At 35.0% G+C, this 26,241-nt stretch overlaps 1 protein-coding gene across 14 annotated transcripts in view; it reads left to right on the top strand.

Moving 5' to 3' along the window:
• Positions 1–9,234: 9,234 nt before the first annotated feature.
• The window catches only part of LOC119636940 (sorbin and SH3 domain-containing protein 1-like), a 36,415-nt gene continuing 19,408 nt past the window's right edge, over positions 9,235–26,241 (top strand). For 3 of the 14 annotated variants that reach the window (XM_038032675.1, XM_038032676.1, XM_038032673.1), the window contains exons 1-7: positions 9,235–14,700; positions 18,517–18,702; positions 19,772–19,834; positions 23,424–23,810; positions 23,909–23,992; positions 24,285–24,424; positions 24,593–24,665. In XM_038032675.1, coding sequence (XP_037888603.1) covers positions 9,384–14,700; positions 18,517–18,702; positions 19,772–19,834; positions 23,424–23,810; positions 23,909–23,992; positions 24,285–24,424; positions 24,593–24,665 — 6,250 coding nt within the window. In that variant the 5' untranslated portion in view covers positions 9,235–9,383. Of the gene's footprint in view, positions 14,701–18,516; positions 18,703–19,429; positions 19,579–19,771; positions 19,835–23,423; positions 23,811–23,908; positions 23,993–24,284; positions 24,425–24,592; positions 24,666–26,241 lie in introns of those variants that run through there. The other 11 variants (XM_038032682.1, XM_038032681.1, XM_038032680.1 and 8 more) reach the window with 10 other exon arrangements.

Here is a 26,241-nt window from a genome sequence, read left to right as displayed (position 1 = left end):
TATCCATCAATGTACACCATTTATGATACAGGATATATTAAGTTAGTGTGTACGTATGTAACACCCTGAATGACTTAAGGTAGACCCTTATCTTATTATCACAATCGAGTGAGAAAATGATTCTGCTACGCTTTTTTGCCCGCCTGTCCGTCTTGTACTCATGTGTTCAACCTACAGGTGACAACATTTGAGATGTTTCGATTAATTTAGATATACCGACATGTTTTGTCCAAAGGACGAGCTTTAGTGAAAATGGTTCGCATCGGTTCACTTTTTCGAGCACTCCCCAAATAACGCCCCATTCTGAAAAGTTCGTTATATGGGAAAAAAATTGCAATTTTGAAAATATCTCGGCATAAGTGGCTAACTAGTAAAATTTCGGCCTTCTAAGTTGTTGTGAAAACTTTGGACCGACTGAGTGAAATTTTTGAACCTGCTCGCATATAATGAAAACTGAATATCATGCGACAAAAAGATACAATTTTCAATGCTGCATGATGAAAATTATATCATGATAGTAATTTTACATAAAAAAATGAACTGTGCTAAATTTAGAACATCTCGGCCTATTTTTGGACCCTACCAGAAACGTCTACGCTTTAATATGTCGTGATGAACATTGAGCCAAAATAGTAATATCATACAAAAATGAATTCTAAAAAATTTTGAGCATCTACGCCTAACTTTGGATGCTGCGGTATGTGAGGTTTACACTTGTACTACATTAGGTTGCGTTTTGGACCCGCTTCCCCACAAATACACACCTGAAAAATATGCCTTTATGTAGTAATAAAAAGAAAAATTTGTGTTACACAATATGGTTTAGGGTATTTAATAGTTGGCCTTGTTCGACTATAATATTCTTACTTGTTTTAATATTACCTATCACTGAGAAGATGTTCTGCTCGTTATATATGTAGCACGCTGGTGGTCGGGGAAAAGCAAGGAAAAAGAAGGACATAGAATGTGTGTGTGCCCAATCGGTAAGTGTTATGCCTTCGCTGACTGATCACTTGCTACAGCTACAACAGCATGATCTATCTACTTAGCTTTCGAATCCGCAAACGCCGAAACAGTGATCGCGACTCTTATCTACATGGCTATGCTGTTTCCCGCACCACTAGTCAAGTCCTTCAATAAAACTGTTCAGCATATTGCTGGCTGCCTATCTCACTCCCTCTCTGACAAATTACAACTACATCTATTCGTTCTTTATAGATCTTCCTTGAAGCATCTTATCTGTAGATCATCTTCCTACGACTCGTGATGTTCTCACATTTAAGTGGTACTATTCTCTCTCTCTCTCTCTCTCTCTCTCCGTCCTTTCCCTCCTATCAGTAGTCCTAGCTGACCACAATCGCATTTACATGTATAGGAGACAATCTATGGTCATTTGAAATATTGAAAAGAAAATATATTTTTTATTTTGAAGAGATGAGCCTTAAGGCGACCTATCCCCTTTGAAAAGCGAATGTAGCGGTATTATTTGGGATCATTTACGCTTTACGCGTAAATGCTGATAAGTACTTCTCTTCTTTGCAAAGCATCGGAACTAATTTTTTTTTTATTTGCGATTTGCTCTATTTTCCGCATATGTTTTATACCATTCATTATAACAAGATTTCCCATTAATAAATTTCCTGGAATTTGCAACCTGTTGATTCTTAACTGTTGTTCAATTACACAATGCATATGTGAAGTGAAGTTCAATTAAAGTTTTCTTCTTTTTTTTTTTCTTTTTTTTTGTTTTGATAAAAGATGACTTGGGTCACTTTAAAAATGAACGGCTCCTGTGGTGTTTAGCTGAAAATGCACCGGCTACAACATACAATAAACACACTAATTAAGTTCATCCGCTCAGAGAATAGTAGTGCTTGATAGCACCATATTGTACACAAAGGCACATACATACATATATATGTCCATTCAAATATGCAAATAAGTATGTATTGCCGATACGAGTACAATTGTATGCATACATAAATGTTCAGCAAATAGGGTACGAGTTCTTTGAAAGTCACAATTGATACTTTAGTAATTGTAAGCATTCCGCCAAGTTCAGTTGGACTTTTTTCGTGTTTAGAAAAAAAAGTAAAAAACAAAAAAAAAAAACAAAAATTGAAATAGAAAAAAAAGTTAAGGAAATAACTTGATACGTGATAAGTGAAATAAAGTTTTAATACAAAAACATCAATGAAAACATTGAGCTTAGAAAACGTGAGTCGTTAATTTGAAAATGTAAATTAAAAAATCACAAGTAAATATAAACAAATAGCGAAAAATATCGAGATACCGGTTTAAAAAGAGAAAAACAATTTCAAGAGTTCTGGTTTTTATGAGTTTTTTTTTAGAGAATCTTTTGCAGATAACTTAAGAGAATATCGTATGCGTTCAGAAATTGAAAAACAAAATCAATCTCTGCCTCCTGTAGACAGATTGCATGTTCCGAGTCATATAGATAAACGGACGACTTTATTTTTGTGTTCATCAACGACCAAAAACAAAGTATGCTAGACTTGTCGCTTTGCTTGTAAAAATCGAAATTATTCTCTTATACAGCTTAAGAGTTTACGCATAACGTCTGCGTAAGGCTTTGCTGGCCAAGTTCGTCTATGTTTTGTTTTGTTTCTGCTACACTCAAATATATATATTTTGTAGGACAGTTATCTAATTGGAGTTTACAGACTGGTGTACCGCTTTACCCGATCCTTTGGCGATCTATATGCCATAGCTTGTTGTGCGTTGACGAAGCCACAGATCAAAAGACTTCAACTTTTGCAATTCATTTTAAATGTGGCCAAGAAATAGTTCCCACGAACATCCATTTCCTGAGAATGCTGCATAAGTTGTAATTTCGCCCCGAGTAATCTAACTTGCATCCGCAACATTTTGCATCTTTACGATGAAACCGACAATTATCGCTAGCGGACGCACTGTTAACTGACACAAAATTAAAAAAAAAAAAATGATAATTAACACACGCTTCAATAGCCTACAGATTATTTTATAATTAAATACTTCGTTCGAATACAGATTAACAAGAAACGCTACGACTTACAACGCGGAGGAACAGACTTAGGCAGCTTTTGAGAAAAGACAACATATTTACACAATACACAGCTTGTGGTACAAGGATACATTAAGTTTCTGCGGATGTTTGCAAGATTCAGAGAGACTTGAGATAGACCCATCATTTATTGTACGGATCTAAGCCTGTCCGTCTGTCCCGGTTGTTTCCTTTGGAAACCAACTTACAGGCCGCAATGTGTGATACATTTTGATGAAATGTGGTACACTGATGTATTTTGGCCCGAGGGCGAATGCTATTAAAAATGGCTCGGATCGGACCACTATTTCGACATCTTCCTATGAAACACCTTTTTTTTTTTTGAAAACTCGCTATATAATTAATTATACGGTGATGTAGGGTATTTAATGAAAATCCGTGGCTAAGTGTAGTGCCCTTACTTGTTTTAATTACATTCCACAGATAAACATTGCTAATGGATATGATAAAAACTCGCTGGAGGGCTATGTTTCTCTGATCAGCCTAACAGTATTATCGAACGAAACTTGAAAGAATATTTTTGCAAATTTTATAAGCTTATTTGAAACGTTCAGCCAGTTGAAGCATGTAGGGTAACTTTCTCAATTGTTGACTACATGTCCATCAATCATGATAATAAAATGTTCATGATAAGTAAAATTCTTTCAAAATCTTATCGTAAATAATTTTCATTGAAAAGTTTATGAATTCAATTCTGTTCAGATCTAACTAACACATCTGATCCACTAACAGTGAAAATATTTTCATTAAAAAATACATAATAAATAAATGAAATTATTTTTCAACCCAATCATGATCACTATGATATAAATTTCTCTGTGTGTTGGGAAAGAAATCACAAATATCTTGTATTCTTCTTCTGCAGTTTTTGTAGGTCAAAATGAAAAAAGAGAAAAATAAAAAAATAAAAAAACTAATAATAAGAAATAATTAACGTCATTGTGTAAACGAATTACCGAATGATTTACTCCAGTGGATACATGGCGTTGACAAACCTATCAATACACAAAAAGCACAATGAATGTTTGTGTTTTTGAATTCAACGGCGCGTATTTGTAATTTGCATATATCTCCATGTGCAAGTATGGGTGTGAGTGTTGTGTAAGTATATATATCTATGTGTGTGTGTGTGTGCGTGAGACAAACAATCTTGCAGCAAGTGCTAGAGGATCTATACGTTTTTTTTCCCCCCATTTTAACTTAAGCAAAAGTGGCGGAATTAGAAAAACCAGACATACACATACGTATACGACGAAAAACTATTCTACAGCGTAGTCTGCGCTTACGCATTATGGTGAAACAGAGCAAACACATGTTTATCATTTACAACAATTCTGACAGCACTACTTTATCTAGAATAAAGAATTTACGTCAGCGTCATTTCAAAGTTATGCGCTATTAGGTGTGTGGTGAAGTTACGGCTTTTTGCTTCTTTTTCAAAAATGTTTATATCATTTTTAAAATTGCATAGCATTTAAAAAAGAAAATATGTAAAGAAAAACAACAAAGCTTCACTTTTCTAATTCTTTTCGGAAAAAAATTTTAAAAAAAGCCGAAAAAACAAAATGGTTTTTCTTTCACTATGGGAGCTGGACGTAGAAATCTTCCAAACACTCTGTTGACCCGCACGAGCAACATGCACGATTCGCCATCCATGGCGCCTAACTGCCAAAGCTATCTTCAAACAGGCATTACTTCGATCTCTCTCCTCTGCGGGAGCGCGGTCGGGTATTACTTCGCGGAGGCTAATTGCAATCAGTGCGCTTGATAAGGTGGGAACTTAGTGGAATACGTTGTCGGCCTACACTCACGCTTCTCTCTACTCGCTACCTTTCTACTCGCCGTAGTTCTCCAAGCGCTTTCCTTATGAACTCGTCAACAGCGCCCCAGGCTTCATTGTTGGCAGTTATCACCAGCGGCAGGTCTACCATGCCCACAACAAAGCCAAAATGTATGTTTTTGCATACTTTGTCTGTAAATTTAACTTTAAAGCACACATACATATATATCCACACACATTCACATATCGATATATATATGTGTATGGTCACCGTTAATTCGCCAGTTTTTTGTCTTACACTTCACTATTTGCTTCTTTGATTCGCTTAACCGATGAGCCTACTATTTCACCTATTAGTTGCTTCTACTGCATTAACTCAGCAGCTCTTTTACTTACACTTCGTTCTAGACTTTCTGAATTAATTTAATGGTGAACCCTACGCTTGCTACGCTTCCTTATTGAAAAATAGACATGTATATGAATATATATAAAATTATTTTGTTTAATTCCAATAGACCTCATTGATCTTTGCAAAGAAAAAAAAAATCCGCAGTAGATTAGGAACCAGCAAGAAGCCGAATTTGCGAATTTCAAAAGATATCAACTTACAAATGGACAGAAATATTAACATCGAGATGCAATTAACATATCGAAGACCTATTTAGACGGCTTTCGAACTTGAAATGTTGATTGTAATAAAAATAAAGTTCCATTTGATTTACAACGAATCGTTGATACCAATACATTTCCAGTTAGAAGCTAATAGTTAACTAATTAGATATCGAAAATGTATAGAAATGAAGGCATCAATCGCCTGATTAGGAATGCTTTTCGCAATAGCTCCGATAAGTGTTTGTGACTAAAATTTTACAGTAATATGCGGTATGGAACGTGGGTTGCAATGTTTGATTGGGGAGACATCAAGATTTTCGTATTAAACTATTAATTGGTCTTCATAATTACGTTTTAAGTCACTGTGAAATACAAAATAAAAGCACTTGGAGTATTGTGAGCAAAGTTTCGAGGGGACCAGCTACATTTTTGCAGACCTGACCTGTGGTCGAATTATTTTCAAACGTTCATCTTCATCTCTTTTAAGCTTCCTAACCTTATGTTATGGTCAGAGAGACGAAGAGCTTTATCCTAATCCAAGACTTTATAGATATATCCTGAGCTCTCTGAAGTATGTCTCTGAATGATACAAACGAGGAGAAAAATCTAGCAAACCTTCTCCATCGACGATAAATACCAAACTTGAAGCTCGCATAACAATTTAATGATCACGAAAAAATAGATTAGATATATAGAAGGTTATCTTTTCTTTTTTTTTTGTTTTTAATATGACTAATCACTAAGGGCATATTCCCTATACGCATCGCACTGTGATGGTTAGAAAGAGAAGCGGTAGGAAGGTAGGCAGTAATTGGAATTCTGGACCCAAATTTGTTATGCCTACGCCGACCGGACATTGATTATAACTACGGCTACGCTACAATCGCAGTCAAGTTGTGCTTTACTACCGAATCGGAGAGAAGTGGGGAAAGAGAACGAGCGACTGCAGACTAATTAGTGTGCGACCAATCGGTGGGCGTTCTTTCTATTTTCTATATTCTATTACTATACCCTAAAGCTACGACCTCAGCGACCACAGTCTACCACACTGCGAGGTGAACTCGCAAACATCGAGTTGGTAACTCCGACGCCCAACTATTTTTCTAATTGGAAGCGAGCATCGCCCAGGCTTGTCTTAACAAAAAGACTACAACGTGACTACAACGATCCGGTTATTCAAACTGATCACGAATACGTATACATACATAGACATATATGTATATATACATAAATTTGCATATACAAAATTTCTCTGATTTATCCATATTTGATAAATTTATTATATAAAAAAACCTTTGTACGCAACGCAAAACTAATTAAAAACTTTTAATAGATAATCGATATCGAGTAAAATTTTTGTTTGTCTAGTCATCCAAAGTTTGGCGCAACAATAACTGTATGAATCCGCAAATAACAAGAAAACTTTCTATTACCTTTCCTATAACTCTGTCCACCTGCCACCGAGCTTGCAGGTGCCGGAAAAATACCTTGAGTGTTTGGTCAATAAAAAAGAATTTTTTTAAATTGAAAAACTTTGAAATATTTATACACTCGAGTGAGTTGATGAATATAAAAAAACTCATCTCACCAGTTTTCTCAACTGTCTTGCAGAATTTTTAAACCCTGCACCACTTGTGCTACAAGGATGCATTAAGTTTGTGCGAAAATATGCAGCACTCCGCAGGACTTGAGGTGGATCCACCTTTTGGTATACCGCTCAATTCAAAATCACTTTCTGAATCGATTTAATCTTGTCTGTCCGTCAGTTCGGCTTGTTTTCTCGTGTGTAACCTACGGGTCGCAATTGTTGATATATTTGGATGATATTTGGGCACTGCTATGTTTTGGCCCAACGACGATCACTATTGAAAATGGTTCGGGCCGAACCGCTTTTTCAACCACCTTCCATATAACGCCTTAATTTGAAAAATCACCATATGAATGACTGCATTAAGCGAAGTGGTTTAGGGGATTCAATGATGTGCTGTGGCCCACTATAGCGCTTGTGCTTGTTTCTTAAGCAATGTTTTGAATTTGTTAGACAAACAAGCGAGAAAGCGAATAAACCAACGAGGTAAACATAATTTAAAATTTCAATGCACTTAAATGAGTTTCAAACGGTATTAGTAGATAATGTGTATGCATGTGACTTGTGCATATTGCTAGATAATACCCTATCTTTGCCGTTGATAGAAAAGTATAAAAGAACGTGAGAACTTTTCTTTGCACCTTCCACTTAAAATAATTAAGCTAAAAACCTTAGCTTATCCGACCATGTCCACAGCATAAATATATAAAATATGTACAAATGTATGTATGTATGTATGGTTGGTTGGATGTGCGTAGCAGTGAACAAAGCAACCATTGTCTCACTAAAGCCTATTTTGTGCAAACATTACGTGGACATATATACAATTTGCTCTATATATTAAATTTCTATATATGTGCAGCATTTGTCGCATCAAATATTGTTGTTGAACACTCACATGAATTCAGTATATTAACGAACGTGGGGTAAAAAACAGTATAATTGGTTGCAGTTGTTTAACAATTTTATATAAAAACTGCTATCGTACAATATCTATAGTCGCCATGTGCGCGAGTATGTGTGTGCGTGTGATTTTGCACTTAAACATCATATATGTGTCAATTTTATAAAATGAAAATTAAAAAGGAAAAAAACAAAAAAAAATTATTTATAATATAATATATATACTAACACGTAAGTTTCAAAATCAACGATCGCGCAACACAAAAATTATCTAAAATATACACAGAAAGCAACGATGGTTATGTGAACGAATTTTTTATACACAGCATGAAAAAAAAAAAAATGAAAAAAAACAACGCACACTGCAAAGATCATTCGAAAGTAGTTCCGATTTTTTTTATTTATTATTTTTTTCTTTATTCTTCTTACTGAACTCTCATATAAGAGAATTTGCTAATTTTATATTTATTTTTAAGCGAAGAGCAATACCCTCCCTCAGTGCCCATAAAAGTGTCCACTACTCTTCAAATGCTTAAAAGCTATTATCTCCCTCTGCGTTGTAGGAGAATTTTTGAAAAATATTTTTATTTGTTTTTTTGGAATAAATACAAAAATAAAACAAGTGAACACACTATGGTGGGTCATGGCTTACCATTAAATACCTTACACCACGTAAGAGTTGTCCATATGTTGACCTTTCAAAATAAGACGTTACACGGGAAGCGATGCGCTCCGAACCTTTTCCAATAGAGTTGGTTGTTGTAGGAAATTTCATCAAATTATTGCCAAAATTACGGCCTGCAAGTTGAGCGAAAAGAAAACAAGACGGACAGACGGACGGACAGGCTTATAAGGTTAAAATAAAGAGTGGGTCTATGACAAATCCCTGTGGGCATTGCACACATCCGCACAAACTTAATGCACCCTTATAGCGTATAATAATTTTTCGTTTTTTTGTTGCTTGTTTTTTTAATTTCACAAATACCAAAGCGTGTGCGTTTGCTTATGAAAGAGTTCTAAAATAAAATTTCAACAAAACCTCAAAAAGAACCTCTTTGTCATTAAATAAAAAAAAAAAATAAAAAAAATAAAAAGTATTCAAAGTTCATAACACTTAAAGTGAACGCTTTAGCTAACCAACGAGCTCTATCGTACGGTCTATGATCATGTCAGCGTAATAATTTTTTAGTCAAGTGAAAGCATAAGAACGAAACGCATTAAACGACGGTAGCTTCCCTTTCTTTTACTATTCGGTTTAATAAAAGTTCGGTTTTACCAAAAAAAAAAAAAAAAAAAAAAAAAAAAAAGATTACGCTACGTATGAATTACTGCCGGTAGACAAAACAGAAACGTTTTTAATTTTATTTTTATTCACTTATATTTATTTATTATTTTTTGTGTTTTTATAAATAAATTTCTAACGTTATGAGATCATGCCCAATTACCATAAATCAAGAAATCGTAATCGAAACAAAAACAAAAATCGCAACAATAACAGCAACAGCAACAGCAACAGCAACAACGACAACAATCGTCAAAATAGACTAAACCAAAATAATTCTCAACAGCACTTGAAAGATAAGGAGAAATGTAATGTAAATGAGGTAGAATCGGTTGAAATAACGACGAAAGCTACGACCCAATTACCGGTGAGTGCAGAGAGCGTGAGTGTCGTGAATTTAGCAATTGACGAGACGAACGAAAGAGATGACGTAACCGCAAGTAACACTATTGCGCATATCGGCAATGAAGTGCATTTATTATCAAAAGAGCCTAAGCCAACTATTGGCACGTCTAGCACAGTCTCATTTGAGCATACAAAGGGTAACGAAGCGATAATTGGATACGGTCAAGCAAAAAGCGTAGATCCTAATGAAAATATGGGTAATAATAAATCGAAAGAAGTTGAGCATATTAATATGCCGAATCCAGTGAATGGGGAAACAATAACTAACACCAACGACATATTATTGGAAAGTAATTTACAAAAACAACCAGTGGAAGGTAAAATTATAGTGCATCGTGTTCTCTATGAGGGAGAAAATGAAGCAAATAATTCGATTGCTTCGAATTTAAGCGAGCACACTAAGCAAAACTCAATTGGCCCACTTAAGAAACCTATCGTTCATAATATCCACATAGATCTTGAAGAAGATGACGAGAAACCTTACGACGATGAATGCAAGGAGGAAATCACGAACCGATCACAAGTAGAAATTTGTGAAGTAAACGAAGATATAATAACAAATGATCTGCCAATCGTTCAATCACCCATTGTCACAGAAGTTGAATCGGAATCAGAAGATTTAGCTAAAATTGAATTTCAAGATGATGCCGTTAAAACTTCAGATCACATCTTCCAATACGATGAAAATCTTGATACAAGGCAACGATCGAAACAGAAAAAACTTGCTATACAGAATCATTTCCTACCGCATTTTTTAAATCCCCGCTACCTGGATAGCATAACGGAAGAGAACAGTGACTTGAGTGATTATTCCGATAAAGTAAAATCTCCATTGCAACCATTGAAAGATCCTTTGAAAACTAAAACGCTGAACTACAATAGCTTTATGCAAGCAACAAGTACTCCGTTAATAGTTGAGACGCGTATTACGGAAACGCCGGGAGCCGATGAAAGCTGTAGTATTCTAGAGTGCTCACAGGCCGTAAAACCTGAAGCAGCTGAAACGATTTTCATAAATTCTGCCTCAAGTAGCATAACCGATTTATTGGATTATGAGAATATGGAAATAAATAGTCGAACAGTACATGATACAGACACAGTAAATATATCCAGTAAATCTCAAAGCGAAGAAACACCTGCTAATAAGAAAACACCAACAGCAATACCGATACTAACAACAACAACGATATCAGATTTGCAACCAGATTGCATTGATGACAAACAAATCGTCCAAATAGCAGAGAACATGATCATGCGATCGTCATCTCCCCGTAACATTGAAAATGCTTCAGCGAATAGTAATGATCTCGTGGCAACCACTGTGGTGCTCTCTTCCTCAGAACACATGCCCATAAATCCAATAGCCGAGAGAAATGAAAACTTTGAAAATTCAGTCGCATTAATTAGTTCATCCTCCAATGGTTGCGAAACGTTAAACAGTATTTTAAGTGTCGATCATAAGACGAAACAGCAAATTCTCTTTGAAAACGAAATGAATAACGTGCGTGCATTATTAATTAGCGAAAATTCATTAAATACAAACGGTAAAAGATCAAGCGATATTTTGCAAAATAACAATAACAATAATAGTAATAATAATAATAATAATAATATAACAATCCTTACAAAAGACTCACCTCCTACACCTACCCTTAGTTTAACAACTGCTAGTGAATCAATCATTGTTAAATTGAACAGTGATCCCGTTCATCGGAATTCCGATACCCATTTAGATGAAAATAATTGCAGTGCAGGCAAAACTATCAATGCTGACACAACAAAATCTAATAAATCTGTTACTGATGCGCAGTCCTCAATTTCAGATGTCAACGGTGCTACGTGCACGTTGAAACAACATGGAAATGCTGCTACAAATTTATATTTCACTTACCCTGAAAAGCTAAGAATTTTGTGTGCAGAGAAATTAGAAAGTTTACCGTACGGTCACGCAGTTCTAGAAGAGTTGGCCAAAATATCCCAAAATATTGGCGAAGCTAAAGCTGTCACATCAATAAGACAGACAAGCGCTTCATCAAAGGACGTCAAGATGCCTTATCCGTTGCCTTCAATGCCGCATATTAAAGACTTGCAATTGCATCTACAGTCCAGACAGGAGGGGACAAATACTTTACCGTCATGCAAACCGGAAGAAAAATTGCATTCTCAGACATGGACAGGAATACCTACAAATTCCGATCCGAAAGTTTTGGTATGCATATCGCCTTCGCAACGTTCTTATATGGAAAAACATGTAGAACAACAACCAGACGATTTACTTAGTGCTCACCAAAAATTCATTGAACGACGCGGCTATTATGAATACACAAAAAGTGAAATTGAAGCTATGGAAGAAGAGAAACGTGCAGAAAAAGATGTCCTTCAAATGGCGGCGCATATGAAAAAATTACGTAAAAGTCTAACACCTACACCACCACCCATACCACCACCGCCAGTACCTACAAAAAGTTTGGAAACGTCCGTAAAAGCTTTAAACTCGATGAATCAAGCAATTACTGGCGACATGAAAAAAGCAACAGAGAAGAATTCGCGAAACAATGCAGATAGCGTAAATAAAGAGGAGAATATAAAACATTTATTAGAAATATTGAATAATACTAACGAAGCAAACCAAAAGCAAATACCAGATATCATGTCATCATTGCCTGAAAATAGCTCAAGGCAAACGAATTATAAAGTCGACGGTAATGTCAGCGGTATGCCAGGAACTCCGCAAACAAACGCAAATAAGCATTCGCAGCAGCGCGATCATTTCAACGCATCCGATAGGTATCGTAAAGATTCTTCGAATATGGAAATCGGTTTTAAGCTCAAGCCTACGTATTCCGAGACACTACCACTCAATTTTGAATCTAAATCGTATTCAAAAATGGAAACAAGTTCGTATGAAGCTAAGAAAAGAATCGAAAATGGAAAAATTGTATGCGATACGTCCGAATCTAAATATGACAAACGTATCGAAACAGATAGTAATAATAATAGTAAAAGCAATAGCAGCAACAATAAAAGAGAATCGAATGAAAGTAATTTTTCGAAAAGTGAGCAAAACAAAACAAAAACACAAACAACGGATGCAACAAACAAATTGAAAGAACCCATACCACCTTACGGCATAGAAATTATGTCAGATATAAAATTAAACAATATCTCTGAAATTACGAAAGAAACAAAAAATTCGGCGCATTCGATTGCTCTTGATTGGGATTATGAGAAAAATATGAAGAGTGACGCGGCAACAGAGCATCAAGAGCATCGTAAGACAAACGTAGAGAATGAAGCACAAAATTTATGCAAAGAATTCCGGCAAAATGCCAAAACGTCAGATCTGCTCGATCGATTGAATACGAAAACGAGCGCAACTACAAATGTGATTAAAGATCAAGTGACGTCACAGCCTTCATTATCTTCATCGTCCTCATTTACTTCTGACCATGAAAAATTACTTAAAGAGTTTGATGAATTATCGAAAAGGTTGCATAACGAACTGGAAACGAATAGTTGGCAAAAGCGGCAACGTGAACTCTCATCTTCCATGTTCGATTTGAGTACGCTTCAAATGAAACAGAAGCAACACTTTGAGGAATTTAAGCGAAGACGTCATGAGCATATGAAAGAATTAGAAAAAGAAATCGAGAAATCAATAAAATCGCGTCAACTAAAATTCGCTGAGAAATTGCAAAACGGCCAGGTCCATAATGTGCCGATTCGCATCGAAACTGATGATATCCAAAATGATTCTTCTTTCATTGATGCAAAGGAGGAAAATAATCGCGAGAATGGTAGAGTTTATCAAATTCCCATAAAAATTGAAAATACCCAAAATGATCGTCAGTTGCTTCGGTCCGAATCAATGTTTAATTTGGGTGAAGAACAACATAAAAGAGTGCATAAGCCCTACGCTAATCATATGAATCAAGTGGATTCTAATGTCAATAATTGGACTAAACAAAGACAAGATTTCGGATTGTCGGAAAATATTACTAGACCATTTGCCCGTGAAGTTGAAATCTGTTACCAACGACAGAGCCCAAGGGTGATAAGAGCTCCACGTTTAAATGACGCACCGAATGATTCGTCTCTCGAGAGTAATGCGTCTACCAGCCATCATACTTCCAAACGGTTTAGTGCTCCTATGTTTACGGAAAGAGAGCGGCCTTCACACCATGCCAGCTGTTATTCGATGATCGAAAGGGATCCACATCCCACTTATATTAGTACAACGACAAGAAGAGGTGTTTCCCCAGCCCCAACTCAGGTGAGCGGAAATCAGCCAGATGTTTCGCAAAGACGTGACTCTCTACCGAAAAGCTTCCATGACCAAAAACTTAAGCACTTAAGCGATAAAGAAAACGCATTACGAGCAGAGTTTGAACAATTACAGAATGAGCGGCGTCGTCTTCTCGAAGAAATACAAACCGGCGAATCTTCAAGTCATTCGTCAGCGTTCAATACTATGCACGAAACTTATAGGTCTATGCAAAGGCTACCTACTCTTACGGAGAACGAAGTGTTCCGCCAGCAAATGGCCGAAGAATGGTTAAGCAAAGTAGCCGAGCGAGAAAAGCGCCGTCTTCAGAAAGTTGTTAAAATATCCAAAATTAGTGACAATAGCGAGACTTTCAACAAATCAACTTCAACTTTAACCAGCACCGGTCAGGCGACGGACGTGGGGTCCGAGTTTTTGAAACGTGTAAAGGAGAGACGTTCCAAATTGGCTATACCTGCTGACAGCGATTGGGAATCGGGAGCGGAATCGCAACCTATCAATCAGAGTCAAACTAGCGAGGCTGAGGATGTATCATCCGTGAAATTTATTGAGGGTAAAGCCGAAGCGAAGCCAAGTCAGTTGCCAAAGCATTTGCGCGAATTTGCTAAATTTTCAACGGCGCAACAAGATCAATTGGATGGAAATGATCAAAAGGAGCACTTCGAAGAAGAGGAACAAAGTTCCGAAATTACTGAAAATTCGATTAGCAAAGCGCTTAAAAAATCATGGATGACGAAAACTGTTAAAGTGTCACGATCAAGCCGGGATAATGGACAGGGTGAGTGAGACAAACCAAACCAAACCCAACCAAACCAAACCAAAACATCCCTTAAATGCTTCAATTTCCCTGTCATTCACTTCATCTAACATTGCCAGTAAAGTCGATTATCGACTAATGAAAATTTAGGGTTAGTCTTACGAGACGCGAGCATCTTCGGCAAAATTGTAATAATAATCATACGATTCGTTTAATTTATCTGTGATAGACAGATTTTGAATGCTCGCTTTTGTTCCTTTCTGATTCGGTCCTTAGGTTATATTTGCATATATTCATATTGATAAAATCGCATAGGCAAAGATGAGCAACAGCAGCGTTCACATACACACACTTATATATGTACACTTATACTTTCATTGTTTTTTTTCGTTATTCTCTTGGTTCCTCCTAATATTTGTGATTTGTGATTTTTGTGCTTAGAGATCCCTGATGCCGTGTCAAATATAAAAGATGCTGCGCAGGCAAGTGCAACAGGCTTCGATACCTTGTCACCCAACACTGCAGAGTATTTATGTTCAAAACCGTTTCCACCATCAATTGATGAATTGTTCCCTCAGTCGTCATTTCGTGATAGAATCCTTGAACAGTTTAACAACTATTGGCAACATTTCCATGCCACTACAAACAACATTTGAACTAAGCTTGCAAGCAACACACGAATAAACGAATCATGCTATACTATACTTATATATATGTATATATATATATATATATACATATATATATATATAATATGTTGCAGTAGCCATAACACCCACTAAAATTAATTATCCGAACGAAACAAATAAATAATGAAATAAATATTTTGATATGTATAACAATAACATAAATAAAATGATTGAATTATAAAATTAATTAATATTAATAGAAACAAATTTTTGTTTTGGTTTTTTTTTTTTTTTCAATTTATAAAATTAATTGTAATACCGAATAAAATATTTATAGAATGTATTGATTGCATGATTAGCTTGACTTTGCATGTGTTATTAACGAAAACACTCGATATACTCTTGTACTCGAAATTAATGTAAAAACGTAATAAAATATAGAACAAAAACTGTACTTGAATGTTTTCAGCAACTGGCCGGAATATACACTTTGTTTGTTTTATCGTTTGTTCAACAAACCTTGTGTTAATTTCATTACGGTATGTAGGACGAAAATTGAAGTTTAAAAACCTGTAAAAAAGTTGCATTCAATATCCTGCACTCTAAGCTGTTTTGTTTTTATTGAAATGTAATCCAATTGGATAAATTTTAAAGTTCAATTCGATTCTTTTTTTCATTTTGCGAAAGCATTTATTCATTTGATTCATTGAAGCTGATTTTATAATTTATAAGGCCAATAAGGTCTACGAGATCCCATTAAAAACGTACGCGTAGTTTTTTATAGTTTTTTACAAAAATTTTGCAATGGATAAACGGACTGACAGCGGTTTGATAAGTCGACCTATGAACAAGTAGTCGAGGAGACAGCAGATATATAAAGTGGCCTATTCACGGCAATGCAAACGAACGGAGGAAAAGAAATATTGGCACTGAGAGAGAAAATTTATGGACGGACGGACGGACCAAAAGGCGAAAATTGAAATAGAAATAAGTAAAAACGACATTGCGAAACGCGGCCCACCATTAAGTACCCTACACCATCCTACAGTTGTCTATGAGCGCTCCGACCTTGACCGTTTGGAACAGCATTCATGTTTGTACTATAGCAGTGAAAAAAGTATAGTGTAAAAAGGTGGGTTCTATAGCAGTGAAATATATTTCATTAAAATAGCCAAAAAATTTCCGGACGGACAGCCAGACAGACAAGCTTAAATCCATTCAGAAAGCGATTCAAGCGTTTGTTTTGAGTCCGACTTTCTTGCATTTTCAAATCTAATCTACCCTCAGTAAAGTCAAAAAATTTGAGAGCAATTTGTGAGTGAAATTTCAATAGACAAATGGATACGCTACATTGCCTCTGCACAGTTTATAAAATATCCGATACGTGTTTAATATTAAATTGTTAGATTAATCTGATGCGGAAATTGCAATGATTGCGATATGATACGAAATTTTTATTTGAAATGAATTCTGAATGCATTTATTGGCGGTGTATTGTCAAACGTTAATCAAATCATGTATAATAGTCGTAAATAAGTTCAAAAACTTCAGGGCGAAGAAGTTTCTGTACGTATATGATATATGATTCCCAAGGTAACAAATGTCGTTCCCTTCCGTTCATATTCAATTCATATTTTCAATTGATTTCTAAAGTGAATGTAAGAAATAAAAATTACGTTTACATACTGCATAAGTCTACAGTCTAACACATATATGGCATCACTGTCATTAGACTGATAGGATTTTAGAATAGAGTCAATCTTCAAGCGGTTCTTGTGTCGATTCTGATAGGATTTTAGGGTAGAGTCAATCTTCAAGCGATACTTGTCTCGATTCTGACAATTAGCTTAGAAGTTAGAGTTGTTTTAGTGGTAATGTATGGGGTTTTACTCGCTCTTTCATTATGAGGCTGCACGATATTTGACAAAAGGAAACTATTTGTTAAATATGGATCGATTAATATTGGCGCATATATTGTATTGAAATTAGAGAAATCAACTACGGAGTATAAGTACACATTGTACTATAACAAAGCAAGGCAAATAAAGTGACGTGATTTTAAGAAGCACTTGATCAATATAACAAAATAAACGTGGAATGCACTGTAAAAATCCACTAAAACAATTTTAAACAACATTATGCGTAGTCATGAGGACTATTCTCCTTTACTTATGTACGGGAATAAACAAAATAATATTCATAGTTGAGAGCCCTAAGAGAAAGCTGTCGAGCATCCGCTTCAAACCACAACATTAGGCGAGCGTTATAACTGAGTCATACTCTTTCGGAAATGCTCTTAATGTAACCGCTACGACTTTGCTACGACTTCGATTGGCTTTTCCGACCTGAAGCTAACGTGAATGCCCCATTTCAGCAGTTCGCGGAATAATACCTCTATTGGCTGATTAAGTTGAAATGAACACTGCAATTATGATGATGCCGTAAACGGGGAAGACCGAAGATTCCTTGCGCATAGAGATATTTGAGTACCCGCAACTTAAATCTTGAAAGTAAAATTTCTACCATTTTTTTTAAATTTTTCATTGGTCTACGAATCGAGTTTGCTCATTTTCATGCTTCTTAGAGAAAATTTGGTTTTTTTTTTTTCTATGGCAAAAATTAATCGTTGCGGAAAGGAGACGTATTTTATACCTCCAATATATTCTGACATTTATACGCCGACTTGCAAGCTTTAAAAAACCCTAACTTCTTTGCAATCGCCATCGTGTTACACGAATAGAGGTCATCTCCTAATTAATTGTTCGTAAGAAACTTTCTCCAAGAAGTTCGAGTACAGTTCGAACTAAAACTTTTTCATTTTGTTTAGATGAGATTCTTTTCAAAATATGCCCTTCTAATGCCAAATCTTGCAACCGTGTGAACATAATACTTTCAAAGTATTATTATTATTATTATTATGACTTATTTAGACTATAGAAATAAATTCTGGCAATTTAGACTATCGGGTAACATAATAATCTTTAAAGAAATGATCATTTGAAATTGATATCAAAACGAAACGAATGTTTTGCGGGTTCCCGTATAGCATTCACCTTAATAACAACAACAAAACGATCAATTGGAAATATGTGCATAACAATTACAAATTTGTGATTTACGTGTATGTGATAGTGTATGTGTACCCTTACTTAAGCATATTTAGAATAAATATATCAAGTTATCGACCGTACTTTCGACTTTTGTTTAGATCAAAAAGACGGTGGAAATCAACTCAAACCGAATCTAACAACAAGAAGGAAGACATCCTCAAAGCAAAAGCATGCCGAACTAACGAATACGCACAATTGTAAACGACTTAGCTGCTCTGAAAGCGATTTGCTTAACGAAATTGATAAGGATTTAAAGTTGGCTAAAGGATTTTTATTCAAAGATGGTGGGTTATAAAGAGAACATATAAAAAAAAAAACAAATTCATAGATTGCTTATATAAATATATAAATATATACATATATTACATATATATATATATATATATATATATATATTCTTATATTGTATATAACATATAATATATAAAATATATATATATATACATATATTTATATTTGTATATATTTATATATATATATATATATACATATATAAACTTACGACACTGCGACACATGTCCATCTTTACATTTCCTTCAAGCATAATAAAATTTTTACCTTTTATGAGAGAGCTGCTATGGAAATAGATATAATTATGTGTGCATATAGGTATGTATGTAGGTATATGTAAACCTCTAAACCTATAGCTAGGGCAAAGAGACATGCATACATACATATATATATGTATATATATATATATATATTTATTTATTTATTAATATATTAATACATTTATCGCCACCTACAAGCGCAAATTACAGGCAAATATACAGAGATAGGTATACGACCACATATGCAGTTATTATTATCAATAATAATACTAAATTTGTTGTTTATATAGTAGCAGTGGTACTACTACTACTACTACTACCATCACTACTACTCAGTTCTTCGTTCACGTTCTCTTAGTAGTTTCGATCTTGCGAGAAACTTTTACTCGACTTTGGCTCCGTGTATGTGTGCAATAGAAATTGAAAATGAAAAAAAAGAAAGAAAATAAATAAAAAAGCAAACATCTAAACCGTTTTCTATGTTGTAAAATCAGAAAGGCTGCCATAAGTTAAACATCGGTCAAGAAAAAAGCATACGGACTATTTTTCTTATTTTCTTGCTTTCATTTTTTCTTTTATAGTCGTGTCAAACATTAAATATGGGACAGGGTTAGTTCGACTATAAATTAATTGACATAAATATATATATATATAAATATATATATATATATATATATGTATATATATATGTTATTCGTTTGTTTTTTTAGTTTTATAAACTGTGTGTGATGTAATAATTAATAGAAATTATTCAGAAATTGTTAATGAATTTGTGTTAAAAAGAGTTCTACGAATTTTACAGAAGATGTGCGAACTTCGTATACACTCTCACCAAAGTTCAAGGCCAAAGCTCTGTGTGGAACAGGTAAATTTTCTTCTTTTTTTTTTAAACAAAAAAAAAATGGTCAAATTTAGTGCTTTCCAGTGAACTTATTGTCACTTCAGATGCATTGGTGAACGAATGCATTATTCGTCTTCTTCCTCTTTAACGAATAACGAGATATCTTATTGTGTTTCTTAACGAATGCCTAAGTAGGTAGCGAATATTGCGCCCAAATTCAAATCAATCGACCGTTTAAAATAATTCTTTTGAAAAGAGCAACAACCATAATAATATAAAGAAAAAAAGTTGCATTTTAAGTCACTTTGTAACCTACTACTACGACTACTACTACTACTACTACTACTACTGCCACGATTACTATTACCACCCTACTACTATTGCTGGAGTGAAATAGCTTTCTATTCTATGTCTGAGGACGCACCTTTGCCGCACCTTATTTTAATCATATTAATTATAAAAGCCGATAGAACACACAAAACTAAGAATTGAAAATGAGAAAATTTTAGAGCGAAACTTTACAACTGACTTATTTTGAGCGTGATGTTCCTTTTATTTATTTATTTGCTATTAAAATAACAACATAGACCGGAAACCGTTTCAAACTACAAAATCACACGTACGTAATACGTATGCATATAAGTGCTTGTGCTTACCTTTACGCAAACGTCGAATCGAATCGAATCGATTGTGTCGCACTTCGTTTGATATCAAATTCAAGCGAGAAGACCAACCATTATTTTTGCTGTTTATGTGGATTTGGGTTCGTTTTTGGATAATCGAAAACGTTTATAATATACATATATGTATATATATATATATATATATATGAGAGCGTATGCGTGTATACATGCATATATGCCTATTGATGTCCGCACGTATGTACGCCTATATATATATATATATATATATATATATATATATATAAATTTTTTTAAGTTAATTAAAGCCAATTTGCTTTTAAATACAATCCCGCATATATGAAAAACATAATGGGTGCGGAATTTGATTGATGCGACAATGGAGATGATTTGAACACTGAATTATGTTTTACAAGCAGCGAGAATGTCAGTTGTCTGATGATCGTTCACGGAATTGGCAACTGGTGAAAAATTCTCCAAAGCGCGCTCGAAAAGAAAAGAAAATGTAATAAACAATTGCCAAAAAAATTCAAAGTTTTTAAAATAAATCAAAACAAAAATACGCGTAACACAAGAGTACACAAATACTTTAGAATTTTCTCTTAAGTGAACCCTTTTTAATAAAAAAAAAAATAAAAATAAAAAGAAGAACACATGTTAATAGAGAGTGACATTGCATCGAACACTAAATAGGATACAGTTAGCTTACATACATTACATACATTTGTATTAGCGTAAGTATTTGGTTTGTTCTTATTCCGTTTGCTGCGTGCACTCGCGTATGTACAAAGTAAACACACTTAAAAGTAAACAAAATTATTTACAGAAAATACAAATGCAAAATTATGCATGCATGCATATGTTTACGAAAGCAAAATGACTCATCGTCTCAAATTCGCTTTTCTTGCGTTTTTCGTCTTCTTTTTTTTTTTTTTTTTTTTTTTTAATTTTGAATCACTGCCAAAAGTGTAAATCGTGATCAAATGTGAAATGTTTGTGAAAAATTTCAAGAGTTACCAGCTCTCAAATTTAAAGAACAGTTTCCGGCATTACCTTAAGGATAATCTTAAAATATATTAAAAAAACCTAATATAGGAAAACAAGTAAGAAAATTATATTCGATCGTGTCCGAGGCTGTTGCATCCATCACCATTATCCTAAGAAAGACAAAAAAAATGTAGATAACTTCTGAATTCTTAGGCGAAAGGAAGAAAGTTTACCACAGATACGGCACAGTTTCGCAGACGGACAGATAGACAGATGAGCCGAACCTACTCAGGAAGGAATTTGTAGGCGAACGAGAGAATGTTTATCACAGCTACTACACACTGGGGCAGAAGGACACAGGAACAGATGAACAGACGAACAGACAGACATGCATTTGAAGCTTGAAGGTGCATATTCGTAGCAGACATAACGCAGACGGACAGACGGACATGCTTAAATCGATTCAGAACGTGATGCTGATCAAGAATATACATTCTTTGTAGGTTTTCTGAAGCTTACTTTTAGGCTTTGCAAACTTTTTGATAAAACGGATACACTCCTCATTCTCCAAAGTTTTATTACATATGGTAAATACGTGTCGAAGATAATGTGTAGAGTTTGGCAATTTGACTCGATGGCTCTATGAAATTCAAAAGATAGAGGATGTGGAGATGAAACCTTATAAGCCATTGGTCTCTATTTTATCTAAATAATAGGTTCGCGCATAATTATCAGGCAATCTTAACCACTACTTATTATGAAAAAGTGAATATAAATATTGAACAACAACATTTTCTAATGATTAATCGAGACATCCGCCACTAAGTTATCGAAATCGTCATAAACTTTGTTCCCCTGCTAGCTGTTTAACGACCGGCCGATTTTATAGTCGACGAGCGCTTCTATGGGTGATGTGTGTTCGTGAAGGACTCACATAATCAATTTTCATACCAGTTTCTCAACTTTTTGAGACGACGAACGATAATTGAATGGTCCGCGTTGAAGTTGTCGGTCAGCATTCAAGCTTTCAAGCTTTCGTTCCCTTCCATGAGCGCCAAAAATGCCTGATTGCCGAATCCCTGGCTTATCTTCCAAGGTAGTCAAGGTGTCATCAGATTTGAAATGGGGAAACCATTTCCTGCATCGACTTTCGCTGATTGTACCCTCACTGAAAAGTTCGCCGAGACCGCGAAATAACTATGCTGCTTTCTATCCTTTCTAAAAATGGTGCAGCAAAATATGGCACATATGAGTATGATTACCGACAAACATTTTTATAACCTAAAAGCAGAAGGACATTTTGATCCATAAATTTGTAGAATATTGTAAAATTTTATTAAAATATAGCGCGCCAAAGAGACGCGTGATAATTATGTTGTTATGTATCAACTCAGTAATATAAAGACTATCAGCGCCTGTAAAAGTCTTCCTTCGTTCAAACTTCTACCAAATTTACAAGTTGCTTGCTTACACTTAGCATTTAAATGTAGTCCTATACAAAATTGTTGTTGTTAGTTTCGATCTAAGAAACTGATCTGTTGAAACTAATCAATTTCTTCCCTTAGTACTTTCGAAAGATGGCTGAATGATAATTCAGGCTCTTCGACAGCCCTCTTGCTTAAAGCTGCAATATGCTCTTTAGTCCTTACATTTCGGTATTTTTTTCACAAGGAAACATTATGTGTCGCATAAAGCAATTGAAACTTACCACTTTTCGGAATCTTCGCGACGATCTTAAAATGATTACTAAGTAAATAAAATAATAAAAACGTATACACATATATATAACTTCCAAACGTTTTTAAAGCGTGAACTGCTTCGCTTCTTTAAATAATAGGCTTTGATAAATTAAAAGTCCTAAATGATTTAGAGCAAACGATTGCGATATAAAATTAATTCCAGATGCACTGATTTTCAATTCGAATTATGTTTTACGAGAAAAATTCGAAAAGTTTTGTAAAGTCTTCCATAATTCATTTCCGTAGGCATATGGTCACCCAAAAATGAAACGCCTTCATCCTCTTTTTCGAATTTAAGTGAAATCAGATCGGAACCGCCAACACCTCCGCCACCGCCCTCACACCCAGTTTGGACACCCAAATCTTCGCCGCAAGTAACACGCAAAGAATTTCGACCGATACAATTTGAATCTCCTCGACCATCCCGTAAGTTTACGGTTGAAAATGGTACGGAAGTAACTCAGCCGCCGTGGAATAGGAGGGAGAACATAGAAGACTCCGCCAACAGCGAAAATATAAATATATCAGCAAGCACAGCCAAAGAAACTCGAAATTTTTCCGAGTCTCAAGTTGAGGTAAAGGAGATTTTGTCATCAGATATTACCAAGGGTAGCGTTTTGGAGAAAATAAAAAGTAAATGCTATACTTCTTCTATTTACTAAACTGCCGATTATTCTTTATGAATACATTGGCTAATGATATGCATGTTTTCAATTCTTCCATTCACTTAGCCTTTGAAAAATCCTCATCAGCGTCCGATGTAAACAAAAGTTTAGATAATAATCATAGAACAATTTACAAACCCAACGACGTTCGTAAGTAGTAAATGGGAATGGTAATCATTGAGTTCAATTACAATACAATAACGAAAAACCTCTAACAGCGATTGCTCTCATAAAAGGATTTAGCAAAAAAAAAAAAAAAAATTTTTGTTAACACTATCTCATTTAAATTTCGATTACACATGATTCTATGGTACAAAATTTATCATCATATTGTATATCCATTTACTATACTTACTTACACCTGCATACTAATTAATATATCGACACAGATTCAAGCTCTCTAATGATTTCCTCAGAATTAATGAAATGAAACAATTTCCAGTTTATAATGTTAAACACGTATATATGAGCGAACCGGAATCGATAAATGAATGCCCAAAGAAAATGGCACAGTTAGGCCGCCGTTTATGTGATGGCATTGGTCCTGTAACCAATGACGGTATGCCAATCGTCTTAAGATCGGTAATTAATTTTTATCAATTCTGCTATGCATGCATTTTAGATCGTGTCAGTTCTCTAATATATTTCGCTTTGAATTTGTTAGACGAAAAAACAAAAAAAACAAAAAAAAACAAAAAAAGAACAAAAAGAAAAAAAGAAATTAAATGAATGAATTTATTATTCACACAGGAAGTGAAGGAACCGCATCAACACGAATGGTACAAACGTCTCTATCAAACCATACACAAGCAGAAACATGGCGGTAACAATATTTTTTGATCTTTATCTATAAAGACAAATATAAGAAATTATTGAGATCTCATTAAATAATTGGCATAATTTGAAAATGAAAAGAATTTTAAAAAATGAAAGCATTCGGTAAAAAAAAAGAAAAAAAAAAGACAAAACAAGAGATAATATTTTCTTGAGTTTTCTTAGCTTTAAATGGTCCAATTGATTGGTTTTCTGAAGCATACTGAAAATCCGGCAATAAATTTTATAATCATAAGCAATAGAATCAATTGAACCATGCATTCATTCCAAGCTCACGTATACACACGCTTCTTAACGGACACGATGTGTACAAGGACATTTCGCTTTGTTCCCCATTCGAACTTTACGGCGACGCTTGATAACTTGGCGAATTCAATTACATAATAAAAACAAAGATTTTATAAGAACAAAGGGAGGTGATCGAACCTTATGAGTTTTCAAATCTGTGGCGTATGTGTACGCCGGGAATGCATTCGACCTAAACATTTCAAAACATGACAACAATTATAAGAACAAGAGGAGATATAGAACCACATAAATCTTCAAGCCTGTTGTATGTGGGCTTACCCGGAATGTAAAGTAAATATTTCAAGACAAGACAACAGAACTGCATTTAGGACAACAAGGGGAGCTATTAACCTCTCAGTCGAAACTCATGAGTTTTCAAACCTGTTGTATGTGTGTACAGATAGTGACATGGGTTTAGCGTTGGCTACCTGCCATGATGGCTTAACCCCACGGTGGCCCATGATGGCTTAACACAGGTTATTTAACCGTAACCCACGCCCTCCAGCGACTTAGACAATCCCTATAAACTAGGGGTCTAAACAACACCGGAGTCCAGATTGTTTATTGTGTATGGCTCAATAAATCCGCTCTGGTCAGTGTTAAGGCCTATCCTCATCTCGATTTATTCCACTTTGGCATGGAAAAGTGAAAACCACAACCACCACGAATACTCCCCGAAGGGCCGTACTCAAGCAGTCAGGGCTCACATATTGATCAACTGCTGCGGCTTAGGCTTGTTCCACCGTAGTTTCTACAAGATTTCAGTTAATCAATATCGTCACCATTACCCGCAGGCATTCACGAACATTTCATACAAATGCAAAAGGGTTAGAAAACCCTTCCGTCAAATCCCGTTTTTTATTTATTTTATATAATTTACAGTGTAATTTCGTATTAGGCAAAAGGGTTGGAAAAGCCATCCGTCAAATCCCGTTTTTTATTATTATTTATTTATTGCGTTGACTTCTACTCGCAGGTATACATGGCTTTGTGAGCGGGCTCCTGACACCCGTGGTGCTTAAAGTTAGACTATAAAGCCTTTAGCATTACTTTACGCGGTGAACGGGGTCAGACCACTCTTGCCTTCGGATTAACCATACAATCCCGGACTACCCAAAAGCCACAACCGGACTACCCTTCATCAAGATATACAAGCTTCGGGCATTGCACTGACATGGCGATCGAACTACCATGCACTCACTAATTACTACCTCTACTTATTTTTACGTAACCAGCGACCAGCTGGCTTTTGGTTAGAATTTCATCTTCCAGTGAAT

Source organism: Glossina fuscipes, unplaced genomic scaffold (assembly GCF_014805625.2).
Source record: "Glossina fuscipes isolate IAEA_lab_2018 unplaced genomic scaffold, Yale_Gfus_2 42, whole genome shotgun sequence".
NCBI lineage: Eukaryota > Metazoa > Arthropoda > Insecta > Diptera > Glossinidae > Glossina > Glossina fuscipes.
Note: the sequence above shows the minus strand (reverse complement) of the source record. Positions and strands in the feature narration are given on the sequence as shown.